Source organism: Eumetopias jubatus, unplaced genomic scaffold (assembly GCF_037043125.1).
Source record: "Eumetopias jubatus isolate StellerSeaLion01/CBP00866 unplaced genomic scaffold, mEumJub1_p1.0 scaffold_6, whole genome shotgun sequence".
Lineage (NCBI taxonomy): Eukaryota > Metazoa > Chordata > Mammalia > Carnivora > Otariidae > Eumetopias > Eumetopias jubatus.
In genome coordinates, this window is record NW_028274812.1 from 17,635,533 (window position 1) to 17,649,681 (window position 14,149).

The 14,149-nt window shown below is 41.9% G+C and overlaps 1 protein-coding gene across 1 annotated transcript in view; it reads right to left on the reverse strand.

The window, feature by feature from the left end:
- UST (uronyl 2-sulfotransferase) overlaps positions 1-14,149 on the reverse strand; it is a 300,379-nt gene that overhangs the window by 108,793 nt on the left and 177,437 nt on the right. Inside the window, exons 3-4 of the mRNA XM_088024234.1 lie at positions 13,000-13,155; positions 1,352-1,431 (exon numbers count right to left, since the gene is read on the reverse strand). Coding sequence (XP_087880360.1) covers positions 1,352-1,431; positions 13,000-13,155 — 236 coding nt within the window. The remainder of the gene's footprint in view (positions 1-1,351; positions 1,432-12,999; positions 13,156-14,149) is intronic.

Here is a 14,149-nt window from a genome sequence, read left to right on the forward strand (position 1 = left end):
GTGAGAGGCAGGGCGCATACCCCAGACAATCCAGCAACAAGTCATTCCACAAATGGGGCTGGAAACACACTCAGGCTACTGAGTCACTGAGGATCATCTGCAGGTGTCCTATATGCTTATTCACCATCCAAGGGAACTCTGGTTATCAGGTAGGTGGGGAAATTTCAGGGGGAACTTGCTTTTAAAGATAAGGCGGCACCTTCTCTTTGCTGCTCCATAACTTGCTCCGCTGAATCTCACTCTCTTTACACTTGATTTGCACAGGGCCTGGTGCACAGCAGGGAAGTCCTTTGAAGGCTAAAACCTCCTCCCAGCCCCTATGCTGTTAGGCATCCTGGGGCTGGGCAGCTGTGCCAACTCTGAGCAGCTCAGGTGTGAATTCAGGAGCAGGGAACACTCAGGTGGAGCCCTGTCTTTCCCTGAGCACCAGCCTCCCTGGGTGCCTGGACCTCAAGGGTTGGGGGGCTTTAGGCCAGCATTAGCTAGCAGGATCTCTGTTGCTCTCTTGCAGACTTGTGAGGTCCTGTTATCCCACGGGAACTGTAGCAGTAAGGGAAGTGCCTGTCAGATGGAGGATGAGGGAGACCCAGGGGTCCCAGGCTGTTCAGCAGATCTGCCCCTGGACCCAGTGCTCTGTCGAGCCCATACCAACTGTGAGCAGACTCGGGCCAGCCTGAAGAGAGGAGAGTGGATAGTGACAAGGGGGCCTAGGCTAGAGGAGGAAAAGAATGCTCAGAACTGGAAGCTAGCAACTTAACATATCAAGAGTCTAAAACCCTAAATTTGAAGACTGCATTAGGATCAGAAGGCCCTGCAGTTGAAAAAAAAAAAGAGTTCTAAAATACCCCATCAGCATCAATTGTGCAAGAGTTAGAATAATCAAATGGAGTATGAAAAAGGTAGGCAGAGAGGCCAGTCCTAGCATTTTGGATCCTATAAAATACATGACTCCACAACTAAGTTATTCCCAGAGTCCCGTGTGGGTTCAAATTGTATAAACACGTGCAATGAAATACTTCTGTTAAAATACCCATCTCTTGCCTCTTAATTTGTTTCAATACCTACCCGATTTTTTCTTTAAAATGAAACTATCAGGTCAAATGGGTTTGCATTAAAATTATTTCAAGTTTTCAAAAGATTTAAGATTAGTACTCGAGAAAGAAATGAAGCTTCTGTCCAAATATTTCAAATTTGGATCCCTCCACAGCAAAAATAAATGGATTTAAAAAGTCTTTTCAGGGGCAATTACACTACCTTGAAAATGAAGGTAGATTTTAAAATAACTGTGCGTTAGAAGGAGTTTAAGTACTAAAAAGAAATGAAAGAATCGTTAAGCTGGAAAATATCTTACCTTGAGAAGTTGAGGAAATGAACATGTCGAGTGAATAAATAGGGCTGTTCGGCAGTACTTATATTTTTAATCAGTTCCATCTATTAAAAAAAGTACAAAATTAGCATATATAGGATCGAATTTACCAAACTATACTAAGCTAAAGGTTATGTTCCCTACTCCTTTATCCTCACTATTACCTCTTGGACCAGGGCCAAAACAGCTGTGTTTGGTGCAGCAACTACGAACTTTACGGTAGGCTTCTTGTTGAATAAAACTGTTATCCAAATTTATAGTCCTGTATTTAATTTAGTTGATTGCTACCATGAAAACAATGTGACAGGTTAAGTCATTTTAACTGGAGAATTCAGCATCTGGCTGTACTGAAATGCAAGTAAAAAAAAAAAAAAAAAGTCTTTATTCCCCTCCTTTAAAAGTCAAATCAAGACAAGAGGTTAAACGTTATTTTACATTTCTATAATGATATTACTGAGATTCACAGAAATATTTGAAACTGGTTCTGCAGAATTTAACAGTGGGGGAAAAAAGGAGGTAACATCTCATGATTTTCCCCTTTGATTACAAAAATTTACAAAGCAAAATATTTTATAGGGAACACACAAATGCCCAAAACTTCTTGGGGTTCTGGTGGGTGGTCATCTGAAGTATTTATTTGCAGTTATCAGCAAGGCAAAGAGGAGTTTATATTTGTACAAACCAACGTTTATGGTCTTCTGGAACATGTCAAAATGTTTAGCAAAATCTGTTAGAAATTCCAAGCATTCTTACGACTCCCTGACTTCCTGAATTCCACTTTCCTTAGAGTTTCTAATTGGCCCCATCAATACTGACACACAGTGGAATTCTTTTAAGAGCACATTGAAAATGGCCACTTTGGATGGACATCAGAAGTACAGCATCTCTTAGGAACTAGAAAACTGGAAACAAAGGCAGTAGCCCGTCTGTTAACCACAGTGGCAGCAACAATGATAAAATCAGAGTCTGGAAATCCAGGACAGAAAACCCAGCTCTCCCTCATGCCCCACACAGGGCTGACAATACAGAAATGCTCAATAACTATTTGTTGGATGAAGGAACTCCAACTAGGACCTGCATCACAGATTGTTACATTAGGACCTCAGTGTCTAAAGCCTTTAATTAGATATTCATGCTCACAATGATTGTTTAAAGAAATGAAATTGGATTTTAAAAGTCACTGACTTGCGGCTCATAACCCTGTGCTTTGTTCATCAGTGGTAGGCAGGGGTAAATAATGGTCTGCCTGTCCCCCAGCCAGAGCATAAAAGGAAATTGAATCCTGCCTCTTTATCTGCTGTTGATCCTTTACGTAACTGCCCCCCCCCCCCCCCGCAACCCCAAGTATGTCCTAGTTGCTTTTGGCAATAGAACTCCCTGCTTGGTCACACTGCAAATTTTGATTTCTGATGGATCTACCCAATAGAATTACAGATTTGGAAGCACAACCCAAGACATCTGAGGATGTCTGCTTAGAAACATAACTCTTCACTGTGTGTGTGTTTAATATAAAGACCACTTAATGCTTTAATCTCTAGGTTATTTTTATTCAACTATGTCTCTACACACATACGAGTAATATGAGAAAGCCCCCTGGTATTGTCCAGGAAGGCTGCAAGAACAGGTCAGAAGAAAAACCGTTTCTTTCACATTTTCAACATTATTTTACATTCTCTAAACACATGTCAATGTGTTAAATTGAATGGAAGAACAGTAGTGGTTAGATTTGGAGAACAGTGTCATCATAGTCATAAAGCTGTCTATTTCACAGGGAGAAATGGATTAGCAGTGACAGCGCGTAACCCTTTCTCGGCGTACCTTTAAACATAGAAGGAAAGTACTAATGCTCATGTTTATTGCATTAGTACAGTGAAGGCGGGGAGTATATCCATCTCTCATACCATCCGTCGCTGCACACAAATAGTGAAGCCACTTACAAGGGACAGCTACCACAGGGTAGAGGCATTACGGTCAAGGTGTCCTTTGACTGTCTTCACAAATACTAAGACTTTCCCCAGGTCTAGGGCAGGCAGTGGTCTTCTGTGCCCATGCTGCCCTTCCCCAGAGTTCCCTCCTGCCTCCCTAAGCCCACCCCCCATATTGCCAGCAGCCTGCCTTTCCTCTTGCCTGAGTTTGATCCACATGGGTGGCATAATAAGTGATGATGGCGCTACCTAAAATCATCTCAGAGACCACCTGTCGTCTTCCTTGGCTCATGCAGGATTTCTGCTGGCCTTTATTATGTATTCCACTGCCTACCTTCATTCAGCATTTATTGAGCACTTACTAGGCCCTGGAGATCAAAACATAAATAAGGTGAGAGCGAAGGCACCGGAAGACCAGACAGTGGAGTGTGTCCCGATGGTGTCCCCAAATCCACGATGGCCCAAACCACACTCTTGGTCCTCGTCCATCTTTAGCCCTCATCCAGCGTACTCCATCTCTGGAGAGTGTGGTCCTGGTTAATGGCACTATCCATATTTTTACATTTGATCTGGGTTTTTCCTGACTTTTGTACTTAATCACTTGCTGAGTCATGTTGAGTCTACCTTTATTCTCACCCTCAACTGGTGTTCAAGATGTCCCGTGGCCAGCCAAACCAGACCTCTCTTTGTTTCTTCCTCACACTGTGTCCAAGCCTGACTGTGTCCAAGCTCAGGCCCAAGCTTCCTCTTAAATGGAATGTCCTTCCTCTTTTCTCTGTACGTCCAAACCCTAACCACCTTTACATCTAGCTTAAGTGCCTGCCTCTTTCAAACCAGGCTTCCTGGATCTCCTTTCATTCAACATCCATTGATTTCCAACTCTGTGTCAGGATGTGTTGCTTGGAGTCATGGTTATAGAGATAAAAGATTTGGCTCTTGCTCTTGGGAAGCTCAAGGTCTTGTGGGTGCGGTGGACTGGCAGGCAAGTCTCATTATGCAATAACCACCATGGGGTAGCATGCACAGAGTCACGTGAGGCATCCATCTCTGCCTGCAGATGGAGAGGTAGTGTTCCCCCAAGGAGGCATTCCTGAGTGGCCTGCAAGGACCTGCAGGAATTAGCAAGTGAAGAAAGGGACCTGCAGCATTGCAGACAGAGTGGACAGGAGATGCAAAGGACAAAACTCGAAATGACCTGGATATTAAAATTGCCAGGAGTTCTGTGTGCTGGAGGTCAGGTGTGGGATCTGCCCGCAGCAGGTATGACTAGAGAGGAAGGTCACTGAGGGCCCTGGAGGTCATGTGAGGAACTTAGACATTTATGCTCTGGGCAATCCACAGTCAGAAAGGGCTTTTTTTTTTTTTTTTTTTTTTTCCCTTCCAGATCTGTGATCAGGGTGGAGAATGTGAAGAAGAAGGAGAAGAAGGGAAGGATTAGGGACAGTTTAGCTAGGAAGATGGAGCAATAATCCCCATAGGACATGATGAGGGCATGAACTAAAACAGTGCTTCCTGGCGTGGCCCCCAGACCGGCAACATCAGCAACAACTGGGGTAGCAACTTGTTAGAAATGCAAATTCTCAGATCTCACCCCAACCAATGGAAACAGAAGAAACTCTGGGGGTGGGGACCTATCAATCTGTATTTTAACAAGCCATCCAGGGGATTCTAAGGGACTGAGATGTGAGAACCACAGAAGGAAGTCACTGGAAGTGAAGACAGATGGGGAGGTTTAGCAGATGTTAACGAGAGAGGATTTTCTCAGCCCTGTGGCCAGGTGGCGGCAGAAGGGAAGGAGAGAGAGTGGTGGCGAGAGCTTCCCAGAGCCCAGGCGGTATCTGAACGCAGGCCAGTGCCCACTCATGGGGACGGGGAATGCTGGGCAGGAACTAGTCTGGCTGCAGAAGTGAGGCCATATAGGTTTGGTTTTGAACGTCTTTGGCTTGAAATCCTGTTGTCTTCTTTTATCTCCCACAGCGCTTCGAGAATCTTCTAGAATGTACACTTTTTACTTTACATCATAGTTGAGTTTGTGCACTAGCTTTGAACCACATTTTAAGCTCCTTGAGGGTTGAGGCTGGGCTCTAATTATTTCTCCAGAAAGCCTAGCACAGAACACATACCTCATAATTGCTTATGGTGTGAAGACACCCCATTCAGAGACTTTTTTGGAGTCAAGAAATATTCACTGAAGATAGAATCCTCTCTCGGGTGATGAAGTTAGCCTTTTTGGGACAGACCTGTCCATTCATCACCCTGGTGTGACAACATCGGAGATGTAGCAACACTAAATGATCATTTCCTGAGTGGTTTCTGGACTACACACTGGACCCAGAAGCTCTTTCTTCATATGCTGTCATTCATCCTCAAATGACTCCACAGGTTAAGTATTATTATCTACACTTTATAGATTAAGAAACTGAGGCACAGAAAGGCTACAGAGATTGCTTAGGGCCTCACTGGTAGAAAAGGGTGGAGTCAGGATTCAAACCCAAGTTGGTTTGACTCCAGAAATCCTGCTCTCTTTTGCTGAGCTGTAATCTGTTCACCATCCCCGGTGCTTTTTGATCTATACATAACCTCTTAAAATGGGAGGAAGAGGTTGGTTAGCAAAATAACTCCAGAGACTAAAGAGGGTTTATGGGGATATAAATTCTCTACCTTTCATGTGATGTGCTGAAAAACTGAAAGAAAGTAACAGCAGGTGGAAAAGCATTAAAAAATAATAAATTATGAAAGCATTAAAATATCAGAGAGAATATATATTTTTTTAAAGTTCTAGGTGGGAAAACAGTATATTTTAACAAGAACAGGAATGAGTTTCAAATACTGGGAGAAAAAAGTGCTACGGAATGGAATGTATCTAAAGGAAGAAGTTAAACTGCAGTGCAGCTGAGAATGAAAGTGAATTGAGGTTTAAAAAAAAAAGGTAAGAATCAAACAGAATTTATAATGCAAAGGATCTGTGAAGAAGGGATTTTTCATCTTTTGTTTTCCATCTCACTGGCTGGGATGGTAGAGCAGAAAACCTTCACCTGCAGTTCTACAAGCCCAGCTAGTTAGTGAAAGACTTCGCTCCCAAGGTCTTTAAGAAAATGCTTGTCAGTAGTAATTGACAGAGTCCTGACCCCGCTCTGGTCTGAATTCTCAAGTCCCTTGTGAGCAACTAGAGGCCCTATAATCTTGCAAAACATCTTAACGAAAGAAAAGACATGTTTTTAACACATCAAAGCCAAATAAGGAGTAGCTCAGAGGAGAACTCTGTGGCCCTTTAACCTCAGAGCCTGGGAAGATGGCTCCAGGCTCGGGTTACCTTTCCCTCTTCCTTCTGCCTGGGGGGAAGCCTTTCTAGTGCTAGACAGGATGGTCTTCCTACAGCTCAGGGCAACACGTGCCTGCAATGAAGACTAAGTCCACCAGGGGGAGCAATGACACGAACAAGGCAAAGAGGCTGGGTCTGAAGAGTAGGGAAAATCAATCTCCGGGCTACAATTGGAAGGAGAGGAGAACACATTTTAATTTTTCGGGCCTTGTTCCTTCTTCGTCGTTTTACCTTTTTTTTTCTACCAAGTTTCCATTTTGCGGACTCAGCTTTTGTCTACAGGAATCCAAGATAAGACCTTATTTGCCGAGTTGGGTAAACTCATCCCTCCTGTGACCTGGCGATAGATTCTCTGCTAATCTTGGTGGTTTGATTCCGAGGTCTGGCTGGAGCAGCTCTGATTGATGCCTGTGGACACTGTTGCTACTACTATAAAGTCAGGAAACTCAGAGGGTCATTCTGCAGAGACTTTTCCAGAAGGGTCTCAAGCAAGGGAAACATTCCCGGGATAAATGTGCAGGTTTCCAAGGAGACACCACTCAATTCTTCAGAGGAAACATGATGTCTTCAGAGGTTTGAGAGACTCTCAAGTGAAAAAGGAATTTTTCTTGCTTAGTGGAGGGTTCACTTTAATAAAATAACAACTTTCTAATATTAGGGCCTTTCATGCAATGATTCTTCACTAGAATGGTGCATGAAGACCTCTTTAGGAATTTCCCCCCCCAAAGATACAAATACCAGGGCTCTACCCTTAAGAGTCTAACTCAGTATTTTATAGGAGGACCAGGAAACATGTGTCATGAAAAAGTTCCCAAGAAGATTTTGATGCCTGTCATGATTAAGAACGACTTACTTCATGGCTTCCCATGGCCCACTGAATAAAGATCCACCTCCTCAGCCTAGCACTCAGAGCTCTCCAGGATTTGACCCCAGTTCCCTTTCAAGTCTCATTCTCCCCTATTCTTCTTGAACACTTGCTCCTTCCCACAAAATGGGGTGGTAATATCTTCCTAATAATGCTGACTAAAGGGGTAGAAGCAAGGTGCACAAACATCTAGTGTGCTGTCTGGGGCTCAATATACAGCGTTATTAGTAAGTCCTCAATAAATATTCACCAAAATGAATGAAGACACAATAGTGAGACCAGCTCCAGAAAGAAGCAAGTGAACCTTTGTTAGTAAACAGAGGCCAGATGCCCCTGCCGTAGGGAAACCTGGGAGGAGCCCTGATGGCCTCTAGACCGTCTCTAAATCCAACATGATCTCTGCAGGTGCGTTTTCCATTTTGGAGTTGCAATGCGATGTTGTCACAGTCAGGCAAGGCCAAGGGAAGTTTCAAGCACGGTGAAGCAATTCTGTTTTTGACCAAGAGGCAAAAGCAGGCTAGAGCGCACGGGCACAGGGGCTCAGTCTCCTCCCTTTGAATACTTTTCAAGGTTTGGATAATCTGAATAGCTGTTGATGAGAGTCAAAGCAGATGTGAAGTTTATAGTGAAAAAGTAGCCTTTCCTGGCATAATGGGCAGAAATGACAGAAGACGCTGGTGCAGCACTTTCCAAGCTGGGAGTGAGAGTTCTGTGGGATGCACGTGACAGCCACAAGCTCTCAGCCTCCCCTGGCCAACGAAGATTGGGAAACTCTAGGGGAAAGCCGGTTCAATAGATTGCTAATTTGGTTTTTACCTGAAAGAATTCTCAGTCTTTAAAATGTGAGCAATTGATATAAATCTCCCAGAAAGGGAGCTAAGGGTAGCATTCCCTAAATTTATTTAACCATGGTATTTTCTTTAAAAAAAATTTTTTTTTCCAGGGTCTCAGGGGATTAAGATTTTTGGGAACATACTTAAGGAAATGCTGATATGATAGTTTTGACAGGATTCCTAACCCTCTATGACATTTCATTAAAAAAAATATGAAGTTTTCTCGACTCCACCCCAGAATCTCTAGGAGAAGGGCCATTGCAACTATATGTTTCAAAAGGCCCTGGTGGAGATTCTGCCCTGCAGCCAGAAGAATGGCTTTGGATTCAAGAAGACCTAGGTTCAAGTCCAAGCAGCACAGACATTCTATTAGATTTCATTTGGAAAGTGACTTAATCTGGTTGTCTTAATTTTCCCATCCACAAAATAAAGAATTATACCCACTCACTGGTATGATTTTCAGTCCAAAAGAATGAAATGAAGTAATGAAGTAAAATAATAGCATGTGGTAGGCGTCGTTTCCAATTTGCAATTCTCAGTAGCTCTGACACAAATAAAAATAGTAAAATTATTTGCTTTCTTGATCTCTTTGACACCTATGCTAACAATTTCTGCCCCTTTCCCACAAGAATGAAATCATTTTGAATCCTTTATATCCATGATGTGCCTGTGGTGCACTTTGACTTTCACTGTACTCAGAGTGATGATCTGAAAGAGTGTCAGACCATTAACAAAGATGGTTACGAGTCTTTTGACGATCACACTCATGTCTTCTGGAAAATAGTTCCCTATCTTTCAAATTGCATATAATCTCCATTTTCTGATTTTCTAAGAGATCATCTAAACCAGCCCAAGAAACTGAAATCTGGTTTCAGCGTATAAATGAGATAATGTCATCATGGGCTTAATCCTATGCCCCGAAAAGGTCCAGCATTTGGCCAGCAGCAGGTGTCCACGCTCTTCTGTTGAGGTAGAGTTTTAAAAATACAAACTTCCGTGGTCTTTCTGTTTCTTTAAGGGCAGATGTGATGGGATTTTTATTGGCATTGTAACATTTGGTGTCTTTGTGCTCCCTTTCCTTTATAATAATCCCTTCAGTGTCTTATTCCATTAAATAGGCTTAGTTAAACTAGTACTCTGCGTGCGCGTGTGTGCGTGTGTGTGTGTGCGTGTGTGTGTGTGTGCGTGTGTGTGCGTGTGTGTGTGTGTGTGTAATGACAGCTATCCTCCAGGGAGAAACGTATGCACAAAATTGACTCTGGCCCAGAGAAGTGCCTTTGTGTATGAGTGGAATGGTATAGATAATTCCAGTCTTATGAGTGGATATTATTCCAAAGTTCATTTGTTAAATCAGTAGTTGGGAACTTGGAGCACATTTTCTCATAAAAGAAATGTTCTACATGGTGGAGAGAGACCGGGCCAGCCCACAAGGGCCTGTTTAACTCATGCTGCACCTGAAGTGGGATTGTTATTAGCTATGGGGAACAGTGTTTCCATGGGAACATGTTGTCAGAGCTCCCCAGCTTAAAGGTTGAGAACCACTGACTGTAAAATGTTAACTCATCTCCGAAATCTCATCTTCCTTTTTCCTTTAATAAATTACCAAGCAGAGGAGCTATTCTTACTGCAAATTATTTCTTGAATATATTAGGTTAAAGTAATATTTTTTTCTCTGCTTGTTTTATGCACTCTGTAACTTGAGCACAAGGGATGCATATAAACAGGGGAAAGAGTTCCTTCAAGCATTCTTGAGCTTCTTGAAACTTGGGTTCTTGTCACTTCTTGGCTCTCTCTGCATGTCGTACCAGTCAGCTACCCACAGAGAGGCAGCTGTCACTCGCTACATTTGTTATCACAGCCAAATTGTCTGTTTTTTCCTACCTTATCATTCCCTGCAGTTTTTAAGCCTTGCCTTGTAATTTAATAGGAATCTGGAATCATGAAGTAATGCAATATATTCTAGGTCACACTGACCACAGGAATCAGAAGTGTTTCAACTACACCATACACAGATTATGCTAGAAGTTGTATAAATATATCACAGAATCACAGGGCTGGAAAGAACCTTAAAAGATTGTCTAGTCTGTTCCCTGGCTTCCAGACAAGCCAATCATTCCAAACAGATGAGAGCTAACCTCTCTTTTAGAGGAGGAGGAAGACTTTGTTTTAACCCTTTCTGGATTTAACAATGTATATACCATTAGTAAATCATTGTTATTTTTAAATCTAACATGCTTCTCTTGACAGTTACAGCTCTATTTTACTTTCTCATGTTTGCTTCTCATAGGAAACAAAGTAGGTGCAAAGCCCCAGTTCAAACACCATATTTTGTCCTTTCTCTTCTAGGGCATTCCCGAACATCGTGGTGTCTCGTACTGTGGTTCATCCTGTTCTCTGGGTTGTTTGTACCCTTTCGGCAGTGGGCACTAAAATCAACCTGCAGTGTCTTATGAAACATCTGAGAAGTGGGCATAGTTTCCATGCATAGGAATATTTAAATATAATCTGATACACAGACCCAAAGACCTAGACTCCAAGGAAAACCAAATTTAATAATTGTAATAAAATTGCAATAACACAGGCTAATTACTTATAGTCACTTTCTTTCAGGCAGTGTCAAGGGCATAATTGGCCTGATAGGATGAGCTTTTCAGTCAGCTAAGGGAATGAAAGAGAACCTAGTCCTATTCAAGTTATTTATAAAATGTGATATCCTTAAATGTCACCAAGTGTAATTTTTCTTTTCTTTTTTTTTTTTTAAAGATTTTATTTATTTATTTAATTGCCAGAGAGAGAGACAGCAAGAGAGGGAACACAAGCAGGGGGAGTGGGAAAGGGAGAAGCAGACTTCCCGTGGAGCAGGGAGCCCGATGTGGGGCTTGATCCCAGGACCCTGGGATCATGACCCAAGCCGAAGGCAGTCGCCTAACCAACTCAGCCACCCAGGCGCCCCAACAAGTGTAATTTTTCTATTGAGAGCCTACTACACAACCTATAAGGGCTGATCTCAAAATATTTTTTGTTGATTGGAAATGACTATTCAAACTTGATACTCAGAGAGCATTTAATGGAAGTTGTCAAAGGAAGGGGCTTTTTGATCTCTACACTGGAAGACACTGAACATTCTGGCTTTTCGGTGAGTATGACTAGTTATCTTACTGTCTTAAAAGAGTCTTACTATCCCCCAAGATAAAAGAGAAAGACAGGCTATCATAAATTAATAATGAGCTTCCTTCTGTTTGGGAGGTTTTGAATGCCTCAAAGGTGAGGATTGTGTCAGAAAGAAGTGGACATGGGTAAAAATTTCCCTCACTATGGTTTCAATCTGATAGTAAACCCTGTGCCTTGTTTATTCCCCAAATTTCTGTACTCATTGGGTGGTGTGATGGTTAATTTTATGTGTCAGCTAGATTAAATAATATTTCTGGGTGTGTCTGTGAGTGTGTTTCCAGATGAGATTAGCTTTGAATCAGTGGAATTAGTAAAGCAGACCACCCTACCCAGTGTGGGTGGGCATCGTCCAATCCCTTGAAGTCCTGCATAGAAACATATGCAGAGGAAGAAGGAATTCCCCACTTTTTTCCTGCCTCACTGATTAAGCTGGGATATCACATCTTATCTTCTCCTCCCCTTGCATTGGGATTTACATCATTGACTCCCCTGGTTCTCACACCTTCATATTTGGACTGACTGAATTACACCAGTGGCTTTCTTGGGTCTCCAGCTGGTCGATGGCAGACTGTGGGACTTACTGGCCTCCATTATTGCATGAGCCAATTCCTCATAATAACTCCCTTTCTATCTATCTATCTATCTATCTATCTATCTATCTATCTATCTATCATCTATCTATTGATATAGATATCTCCATCCTACTGGTTCTGTTGTCTGAAGAACTCTGACTTATGCTGGTGGCTATCCATTCTAAGTATCTAAGGGGACCAAAGCAACTTGTTAAGACCAAGCTAATAAACCTGACCCTATAAAATGACCGTGAGAGCCCTGAGTCTAACTTTTGTACATGAGCAAAGAACCTCAATGGAGACTGTTGACCCTGCTTTTGTAGACACTTACAGAGTAAAATCTGTCTCACAGCTTTCTGGCAGACGACAGCACCCCGAACCCACTGCCAGCATGTTCACTGGTATGGCTCGGCCACACTGAGGCAGAATTCTTCCTGGGAAATGGGGTAATTCAAGACCCCCTGAGCTCACCCCTAGCAAGAAGCTCATGCTCCTATCAGCCAATCAGATTCCTGGCCCAAAGAGAACTTTCTCTTTATTATAACCACAAAGACTTAGGGCAATTGTGGGGAAAAAAAGCAGAAAAAGAAATATTAAAATAGTTTTCTTATTTTCGTTGTCAGGACGTCAGCCTTATTTGTAGCTCAGTGGTGTAATTATTTGAGAATCATGCATCGTCAATTTTAGCTAAATAGACAATGAGGAGTGTACCCTATCCTTCATCCATCTTGATAAACGTTCTCTTCAGGGAAACTTCCTGTCTAAAGACTTCCTTCAGAACCTTTAATTTAAATTTCCTTCCATACTCTGGCAAAAATACAGTATGACATTGCAACTCTGGAATTCATTTGTTAGGTGTTTGATGGATGTCTCGTAAGACACCCACTAATTACACAAATGAATTGACACAAAAGTACAATCTAACCATGGGCAAAGACAACTTACTTGTTCATTTTTAGTAAGCCTGGTTTTGTTGTGAATGTCTGACGTGACCAAATTGAATCCGTGCTTTTCCGACAAGATTCTCAGAAGCAAGACCACAGTACGACTCCCACACTTGCCTACTCTGTTGTACACCACCTGGCTGGGGAAAGGTAGCACCTGGGAAAGAACGAGAGAGCAAATGTGAGACTTTGGGTTAGAGTAACTGGGATTCTTCCCTCAACTTCAGAACAACAAATGTCTAATCAGTCTAAATGAGAAGGGTCCATGACAAGTCAATGGGAGAACGAAAGAAATGAACTCATGTTTTACCTTCATAATTTAACTTGAGAGAAATCCTGGACTTGTTCTCTCTCTCTCTCTGCACTGATACTTAAAACTGGTAAAATTTCAGGTCAACCATGAGACTAATTATGAAGCTTCTTTTGTTTCTTCTTAGGAACAAAATATATAAATATGTGCTTTGATGACAATATGCTTTTGCAAGTTATATTATGCTTTATTAGAACTCAGTTTGTAGAGTGATCATGGACAAAATATAGTAACTAAAAATTGAGACATAAATAAAAACTCACAATAAGACCCTTTCAAAGTGTACAATTCAGTGGTTTTAATGTACTCACAAAGTTGTGCAACCACCACCTCTATCTAATTGCAGAACATTTTCATTACCCCTGAAAGAAACTCCATACCCATTAGCACTCACTTTTCATTACCCTCACTACGTTGGTCCCATGAAACCACTTATCTACTTTCTGTCTCTATGGTTTTCACCTATAGCATTCCGGACATCTCTTATAAACAATATCATATAATATGTGACCTTTTGTGTCTGGCTTCTTTCAGTTAGCATAATGTGTTCAAGATTCATCCATATTGTAGTATGAATCTGTACTTCACTATTTCATATGGCCGAATAATATCACATTGTATGGATATACCATATTTTGTTTATGCATTCATGAGCTGATGGACATTTGGATTGTTTCCCATTTTTGGCTACTCTGAATAATGCTGCAATGAACATCTGTGTGTAAATTTTTGTGTGGACATTTGTTTTTGAATCACCTTGTATATATCCTAGGAGTGGAATTGCTGGATCATATGGTAATTCTGTTTAATTTTTTGAAGAACTGCCAAACTGCTTTCAATG